The sequence below is a fragment of the Typopeltis vanoorti genome, chromosome 4 (assembly GCF_054136105.1).
Source record: "Typopeltis vanoorti isolate ZY-2024b chromosome 4, IOZ_Tvanoo_1.0, whole genome shotgun sequence".
In the NCBI taxonomy this organism is placed as follows: Eukaryota; Metazoa; Arthropoda; class Arachnida; order Uropygi; family Thelyphonidae; genus Typopeltis; species Typopeltis vanoorti.
Window position 1 is genome coordinate 15,093,146 of NC_143552.1, and position 9,871 is coordinate 15,103,016.

Genomic DNA, 9,871 nt, shown 5'->3' on the forward strand with positions numbered 1-9,871 from the left:
TGTTTTAGACAGACAGCTTCCCTCTTTAGCTCGCCGTGATTGTCCGGAAGACACTGATTCTCTCGGCGCGGATCGCTGTAGTTATAGGGGGTGATGACGTCAATAGGCGTTCGTGCAAGGTTGTTGCAGTCGGCTGCGCTAGCTAGTAACTTTCAGCAGTAAAGGAGCTTCAGTAGATCATCTGCTCTAGGAAACTTTGCAACAGAACATGACCTGGCAATGATAATTGATTATGACGAGGTGATTAAAGATTTTGCTAACCATAAAGTGAGGAAGTGGATGAGGCAATAAAAATTTTCTTTTATTTAATGTTTGTATTTTGTATGGTATGTAATATATCGAATTTTGAATTTGTTGTACACTTTTTGAAATAAATGTTTCATGTTTTATATGACTTTTTTATTAAACAAAAGCGATGCACTTTTTTAAGTGGGGCCCGGACCACAAGCTTGTCACGGGCCCGAAAATTTCTTTCGGCGGCCCTGTTTGCAGGTATCGATTTTTTGAAAGTGCAATGCTATTCTTTTATTATTTTTTACTGTGAGAGATTTGTCGCTTATATGACTAAATTAAACTAAAATCGAATTAGAAATATTATCTAACTTAATTCAGGTTTCTTTTTCATTATTATTTGGTTTGTTCAATATTCTGCCTTTCAGCTATTTCGCAGAATTGGGGGCTTTTTTTTAACTGGTTATCCTCAGTCAAAATATCCTTCGAATTAAATATAGATGGCAATCAAGTCTGGATATGGTAAATATTTTAGAAAGCAATGTAAAGTGTCCGAACTATTGTTAATATAATTTTAGAAATATTACTGACAACCGCAACATCCTCAATCTCCGGAGCATACGTTGCTTAGTTGGTATTGACAATGCCTTTAAGTGAGACTGGTGAGGTGCCAGTCTCGTATGTTGATGGCAAGTTTTTCTTCCCGAAAATTCAAGTTTTGGAGAAGAAAATCAGCAATTCAGTAAAATCAAATCAACAGTGGGAACACACGCAGTCTACTGTCGTAATACGTTGGTCTTCTCCTCGCTTTAGTTGCTTAGGCCGTAATTTCAAAACAACCTTCAAGTTTACATCTTTAACTCTTTGATTAAGTAAAACGAAATTATTTCTTACTTATTTTGCAAGCATCAAACGAAGCAAGAAAGGATCATCTTCCTTCTCAATGCGTCAGGAGCATTTTGCTTTCACAGATTTATACATACAACTGTAATGAGTTACTGCGAAGGTTTGGTTAATATAGATAAAAAAGTAACTTGGCTCCTTGTAAACCTGAATTTGGTATTGAGAGTATAATTAATTCTATCTGTTGATGTGTGTTCTACGGCTGATTTGCCTTTCTTGAAGAAAACAAATTCTGAATTTCTAAGAGAAAAACGCCTATCACTTCCGTAAGCGACTGACCAACTCACCTTCAATTGAAAAGTCCGTGTAAATTCTTGATGTTTTACATAGGATTCAATCCCCATGTATTATTTTAAGCAAGGAACAAATGGAAGAAAAGATATCAGTGGTTTAATACTTAGAGAAATCTGCAATATGAGTTAGTCAGGATATAACAAATTGAATAGTCTTTCTGATTATTACTGAAACTGCATCTGGAACTTGGGTTAACACTTGTATTAATATAACAGCGGGTTTTCTGCATACAAAACATTTTAAGCGCAGTAAAAGACTCATTGACCTGCTCTAATGTGGAACTAAATAATATTCGCCACGAATAATCTTACTCTTCAAACTCATATAGGCGTCAAGTAATAATAATTATTACTACTACTCCTGCTAACCTACACAATACACTAAACGATCCATCTACATGCACAATCCACAGTCTACACTACACTACTAAAACCATTATGTTTGTCCGGGTGTTAAGGCTTAGGTGCTGTGGAACACGAGTGTGTTTGTTTGTCCGTTAAGTTAGTGTGTCGTCTGTTAATACAGCACACGTTAAGAGAATTATTCGAAAGGAATAGAATGTGACTAATAGTGTCCGCTCTTAGTCACATGCTGTTGCTTTAAAAAAACTGCGTGGGTGCATTGATAACATTTGTTCAAGTTAATTAATAATCATTTTGTTTATACTGAATTTTCTTTAAAAAATATAATTAAAAAAGAAAGCGCCATACGGCTTCATTTCGGCGACGTAAATTACATATAAATAGTGAATATTGGATCCAACATTATTTCAAAGCCGAATATCTGTAGAAATTATGAAAGTTTCGTAGATTTGTCGTGCGAGCTTACGAGAATACAACCCTCGGCATCGGAGTTGCGTTAGATTGCACTACAGGTTTGTTGCCTTGTAAGTTGCCTGGTAATTTTTTGTTGCGATCATATCATCGCCTATGCTATTTCCATAATTTTCAGTTCCGTGTAGAATTAAAGTTATTCAAACATATTCTGTAACTGTACTGAATTCATTTTTAATAAAATATTTATTATATACGTTACAATTTTTAAAGCAAGTAATTAAAAACAGTTAAAACGTTGGAAAGCAGAACAATTTTAGGAAGTCAAGGGATTGAATAATCAAACTGGTTTCAATTGTTCTGAGCTCCAACGTGTAACCCCCCCCCCTACATGCACACACGCACGCACACACACACACACACAGAGAGAGAGAGATTAATATTATAATTTTGAAACTTTGATCGAGATTTAAATAAATTGTTCTGGATTTATATTTTTACTTTTCTAAACTGTAGTTTTACAATCACCTTTTTTTTTCTCCTTATGTAGGTGTCAGACATAAAGGAAACAGATTTACTTTGAAGCAGCATGTGGAAGGATAGGCTTCACCGATGATCCCGCTAAATGCTCATTTATATTAATTTCCCCGGGAATAACGTGACCGTTCTGATGCATAATAAAACGAGGGAAATGCAGAACCATTCGCACTTACTCTATTAACAAGTGTTATATACAGGCTGGTCGCAAAGGAGCGGGTGGAGAGGAAGGATGTCTTTATACGAAAATAGCACGAATTCCTCATTCCTTTACTCTTTCGAGTATCATGAAGGTGATAACGGTTCCCAGCAGCTTAATAATATGACGAATAACTCGGATTTCCGTTTTACTAATGGCTCATTAGATGATTCCGACACGTGGCCACAATCTCCATACCCAAGCGGCTACACTGAACTCCGAATTATTTTAACGGCTCTGTTCGTGACCTGCATTATGATCTTGATAGTTGTTGGAAACATGTTAGTCTGCATAGCAATTGCAACCGAGAAAGCATTAAAAACAGTCCAGAACTGGTTCATCGCATCACTTGCAATTTCAGACTTTTTAGTTGGGCTTATTATAATGCCTTTCTCGTTAGCCAATGAACTCATGGGATACTGGATATTCGGAAGAGTGTGGTGCGAGATTTACGCCGCGTTAGATGTCCTACTATGCACTGCTTCAATTAATAATCTTTGCTTGATAAGCCTAGACAGATACTGGTCGGTGACGCACGCAGTAAGCTACTTGAAAAACAGAACGCCGAAGAGAGCTGTTGGGATGATTTGCTTCGTATGGGTGCTATCCGCTGTAATATCACTGCCGCCGTTGGTGGGATGGAAGAAGCCACAGAAACCAGCCGAGAACCCTTCGTGTTCTCTGAGTGATGATATTGGTTACGTTTTATATTCCGCTTTGGGTTCTTTCTATATTCCAGCATTTGTAATGGTATTCGTGTACATAAGGATTTTTATCGCTGCCCGGTCTCGAGCCAGGAGACACGTGAAAAAGAAACAGACGCCCGAACTCACAAACGATCCGATCAAAGATAAATCGACAAGTTTTACCAACCCCAGTCCCCCAGACAAAAGTAAAGACTCCCTCATTTCTACCGTGCCGTTTAAATCTAAAGAAAACGAAAGCAATGGAACGAATAAGCCCAGAATTCCTTTGCCTCCTCAGGCCCCTCAGATCATAATCGAACCTTCCTGCGAAAGTCTCGATGGCAGAAGTCAGTCGTGCACCGATTTCCACTCTCCGATGCATGACTCGGAGAACGACAGGCGAAACATTGTCGTCAGTGATAGCTTAGCGTCTATGAAGGATGTCGAGCTAAACAACTTCCCCTCTGACTGTTCGTATTCTCCCAAAACCGACGAGACTTCACGTCTGTACACTCCTCAACCGCTAAGAAAATTATCAATGCTAACGACTCCAAAGTTCCTCAAGTCGCCTTTTGGGTCAACGTTATCGCTGGCCAACTACGGCCGATCGGAAGAAGACATAAACGAACTCTACGAATTAAAGAACGGAAAGAAACAGAAGAAAAAATCCAAAATTAAAGCCCAACCCGAAGAGATGGCAGTGAGGCCACCGCTAAATGAAGCCGAAAGACAGAAGAGGAAAATTGCAAAAGCAAGAGAACGCCGGGCTATTTTAATTCTAGGATTAATCATGACTTCCTTCATTTTAGCTTGGTTGCCGTTCTTTGTGCTTTACGTTTTGGAAGCAACTTGCGGCAAATGCGAAATCCCAGAAACCGGGTTTGCTGTTGCATTTTGGTTAGGCTATTGCAACTCGGCACTAAACCCTATCATCTATACGATATTTAATAGGGATTTTCGAAGGGCATTCAGAAAAATCCTGTTTAAATAGCTACGTTGTTTACAATGTTGTCTTGTCTTCCATTATGCCAAAGACAAGAAAGTGCCTGAAATGTGTGTGTATTCGGTTTCGACAAGGAACTGTTGCAGCTGTTATTAAGCCTTTTAAATTGGTGTACTTGTTAATACCTATTGACAAGGAGGTGTGACGTTGTTGTTGTAATTTTACAGTGTAGCACAGTGTTTGTACATTAAGAAACGAAATCACCAAAAAAAAAAAAAAAAACGGATTGAAAGCCTTTCTAACTGTTTTCTACATATTCATGTTTTAATTCTTATTCTGAGAACAGAAATGAAGTAAAAAAAAAAAGTCGTCTGTATCAGCAATAAAATGTCTGCCTCAGAAAATGTTGCAGTAGATATAACGAAGTTTTATGAGAGACTGATAAAATTTGTTGTAAATAGCGGTACAAGAATGGTGTATGTGTAGATCCCTAGTTAAATATATGATTTAAAATATCACTAATGTTCGTTCAGGTATTCCATGTATATTTCCAAGTACATAACATATTCATTCATGCATACTAATTATGTACTTGTGTATATATGAATGCATATGTATTTGAATATATTTTGTGTATCTCAGGTGCTGTTTGAACTATGTCAAAAACCAGTTGAAAAACTCATATTATCCTAAATTTTATGTCGAGTGAAAACAAATTAGGATGTTGTCTCTTTGTGCCTAAAATATTTTATAGCTTTGAAAATGGCAACAGACTTTACCCTTCCAAGCCCAAATGCAATGTAAACTGCTCCGTAGCTAACTGTACCTGATCCTGGAATCACTATTCTTCCTGTATAATTATAATTGTTATAATTGATTATCAGTGTTTCCTTTTAAAATTGCAAACATAACCGCGATTCGCTGCTAGAACAGACCGTGTCTAGGACTCTTCCCCATGGAAGTCGACAGTTGCACGCAAAGTCAAGTGAAATAACGAAAATCAGTGTACTGGCCTATAATGGCGGAAACAGACATCAAATAAGGTGTTCTTTTCTAGGAATATAAAGGCAACGAAACATGGATTGAGCACCGTTCGCTTCTTGTAGACCGTAGATCAAGCACCTCTGTGGCATAGTTAAACTTCGTTTGTTTTTAATTTTGCGATTGAGCTGTTTATCTCATTTGTTTACTAGCAATGAGTCTGAAGAACTTTTTCAGAAAAAAAGAAAAAAACAGTCGTGTTTATTGGTGTGTGCCTCAAATTCTCTAGCATAAAACTTTTCCATTTATGCTATATGTTGGTTATTGTTCTTAATTATAATGAACTATATTAGAAGCCTAGATACTTGGAATTGATGTTAGCACAGGTTAAGGCTTATAAAACGAGATATCCTTTTTCATCTGTATGATAAAGCCAACTGCATTTGCTGTTGTGAACATTAAATTTAAATCAATATAATTGACGTGCTGTTTGTGTCCTAGTATTTAGAACTGAATTGTGTGAGTTGCATTTTCTCGTCTCTTTATTACAAAGAAAAAAGCAACTGATCACAAATTTGAAAATGTTACCGTCTGTCTCTTAATGTTAGTTTTCGAGGTTTAAACTTAAACATATCATTTTGCAACAACATCACATGATTTGGATATAATTCCAGAAACCTGCCTAGAAGCTCTTTCCTCCACCGGTAATTAATTTCGACGCTTCGCCTACTACAAAATTTCATCTGAAATCAGTATATTTATGAATACGTTAATACTATAAGTTACGATAATTGCCAGTTATTATTCACTTTTACAAATTAAAAGGTAACCATTAAAACTGTTATGAGCTGGTTAAAACTATGATGAGCTTTATCAGATTGCCAGTAGAAAGTGATCCTATATAATGAACAGTGTTGGAATGTTGTTGTTTTAATAATCTGTCAGTTACTGTGAAATAGAATTCATTTTTATACATCAAGAGATTTAGGAAATGTATTGTGAGGAGAAGTCACATCGAACAAATGCTTATCCAGTTTATTGAGTGTTTTCTTGAAATGTCATTGTTTCAACTTATACTCTAAGAGTTCATCTTTCTCAGTGTTTCATACAGTTGTTTAGAAGGACCTGTTTATTTCCTAGTAGTTCACTACCACTTTTACACATCACGGATCTATTGTTTTAAAGCACATCCTGTTTCGCACCAATAAATCTTGACTTTTAAAGAAGACATTGAATTCTTTAATTTACGTCTTAAATGAAGGATAAACATGTTTATAAACAATAAAGATATTTGCAATTTTATTAACTATTTTAAAAACGAAATAGTAAGTGATAAAAAAAATCCAAATCGCGCGATGCAAAGCATTCTATAAAGTGAAATGTAGCTTTACTCGAAATCCCTTTAAAATGTAAAATATAATTATGAGGAAGAACTGGGGACAGAGAGAGAATTGTCACTTTCTTGAGAATGACTATTACAACTGCATCAAAAGAATTTTCTGTCGCCATTATCTTATACTCTGAAAGTCTCATTGGTTTCCTTGTCTAGGAACAACGAATGAATGTATGTTAATTCGTACTGAATGCACGTTTCTTGCGTTAAACAGGTCAGTGCGCTCGTTTCCTTTGTTTATAAAAGATTGAATATTAACCTATTTAAGTGTACACATTTCAAGAGAGAAATGCGTATACAGAGAAAAATGATTATTACTTGAATTTTTAGAATTAGTAAATTTATATCCACTCATTGTTAAACAGAATTTTAATTACTGTATAATATTTATGAATTCTTCCCTGATATTCACTTTCATATAACCTATGAATACCATTTTCCCAACAGAACAGCAACAATAGAAATTAAAAAAAAAAAATGCTACTTCAAGAAGATTACAGAACTATTTGTTGTTGTTATGATACACATGCACTTTTATGACTTTTCACCTTTATAAATACTAGATGTGTGCTATAAAATTCCGGACTGACCGTTAGAGAACACTATTAGTTTGTAGAAAAATTCCTCGCTAGGTTGAAGTAAAATATAATTGATCATTTGTCGTTTATTTCAACGTCATAGCTGGCATTATTGAGATGGAAGCCACTCATCTCCCATTACAGAAAAGTGTGATATGAGTTGAATCTTTTTAATTTCTGCTCCATTAAGAAAATGGATGACTTCAATCTATTCAAGATGCTGAAAATTGGGAAAATTCCATAAAAAAAAAAAAAGCAAAATGGATGAAGAGGATTAAAAAAAAATAAATGTAGGATGATTACTTTCATCATTTTTCATTGCATTAAATAAACTAAAGCTATGATGTCTTTGCATTACACTGGTAAATTTCTTGGTTATTTTCAATGGCCAGTATTTGCGTTTAACCGGTGAAAAAATGCAATAATCTCCCTATAATGAAAACAGGATCGAACCGTAAATCGAGATTTTACTTAGACATGAGTGTCTGAAACAATGTATGAAGAAACAATCCAAAAATTAACTTATTCATTTCACCACCGCCATCCTAATGCTCATTCTGTTTTTATTATTCAGGAATTTTAAAACTGAAGATCATACAGCCCCATGTAAAGGGGAAGGGAATGCATATTGCTTTAGCAAATGTTTTCAACAGTGCTAAAAAGACTGGACTCTTTATTAAGGTCTAAAGAACAAGATAAAATATCAAAATGCTCTTTTCTTAGATAAAAAGAAATACAGTCCGGATTTTATCACACATCATGTTGGTATTAATATTTTATAAATATGGTTATTTAAATATTGTTTATTATTTTTAAATAAAAATACAAATTACAAATTTACATTTATGGTAATTTTTTTCATGCATATTATGAAAGTATGTTTTGTATAATATGATATGGTGGCTAAATATTTTCCCTATATTTGCCTAAAATCAAATTTAGAATATCAGTTTACGTTGAAAGGTTTCCTTTTAAATGACAATTAAAAAAATTAGTCACTCATACTGATTACACAAATAAAATATTGGTTTAAAATGCAATCATTTTCTGTTATAATTAAGGCTTTTTAAATTAAGAAAACACACTTGTATTTATTAATATTACTTTCTGTAATATTTTTTTCAAAACGTTTGGTTTGTGATGTTACCAGTCTGAAATGCTTCGGTGGAGCGTGTTTAAGAGATATTTTAAGAAAAATAAATCTTACGTAATCGAAAAATAAACATCGATACTGCTTTGAAAAGCTGTTACTGTTAAATTTTCACCTTATTTCGATTTAAAGGCAATATAATTGTACTATTCGTTCTTTTATATCAACTCCTGCAGTTAATAAAATGCAGTGGATTTTGAAGAAAAATAAATTGGAACTACATGTAGTAAATAGCTCAGAGTTTGATTTAATGATGTGAATTTAATAATAATGTGCCATATTAGTCAAAATTTATATAAAAAACACTTTGTATGCTGTCAACAATAATTAAAGTTGCCTTGAAGTTGTATCACACAAAATGCCAATTATTAGTATTACGAATTCAAATTTTTAACTCTTTGATACTACTCAACAAATGCTTACGAAAGATAAGTATATATATATATATAATCAAGCCCAACACATACAGAGGAATTGTATTTCCTCGTAATGGCAGCTTTAAAGACACACACTGTCCTTTTGTGTCTATCATGGGCGAAACATTTTTCCGCCTTGTCACTCACTCTAAGGGAAATTATGCATTGATTCGTTCGTTGTTCACATAGTGAGACATTAATTTCCCAAACATTCACTGGTGGCTAATAATGATATGCAACATCGTCGATAAAATATATTTTTGGCGCATTGTATTATAATTGTACGTATTCAATGTGTCAGTTACGAATGTTCAAATGTGTATTTTCGCTGTTTGTTAGTTTTCAATGAACGAAATACTTCTACTCAGTACTTGTTATATAGATATGATAAACCTTTCTTGTATTAAGTGAGAGAAAAGTTTGTCTCACTAAGTTCACTGTGCAAATTGTAAGCTTAATGTAAGCACAGATTTGTCAAAATTAATACAAGATAAATAAAGGTTGCTTCTTGAATTATAAGTTCTCTTCTAATAAGATTTGACATAGCATTTAACTTGCGTTAAACAGAGTAATCTATTCTTCATTGAACAAATACTTTACTTCAGGTGTGATTAGAGCGACAGTTTAGATTAATAGTTGCACCCATGCTGATGATTCTTGGAAATATACGAGGTCTATTCAAAACGTATTGTAAATGAGTATTTTTTTTATTTAGTTGTAGCATAGTCCATGGTGTTTCTTCTTTCGCAGGTGAATTATCCTGAAGCGTTTCTAATGTTAAACACAT

At 34.3% G+C, this 9,871-nt stretch overlaps 1 protein-coding gene across 1 annotated transcript; it reads left to right on the forward strand.

Annotated features, from left to right (window-relative positions):
* Positions 1–3,060: 3,060 nt before the first annotated feature.
* On the forward strand, positions 3,061–4,614 carry LOC150107123 (alpha-2C adrenergic receptor-like). Its single transcript, XM_090391624.1, has one exon. It carries the CDS (start codon positions 3,061–3,063, stop codon positions 4,612–4,614), a length of 1,554 nt encoding a protein of 517 aa, XP_090247750.1.
* Positions 4,615–9,871: the final 5,257 nt, after the last annotated feature.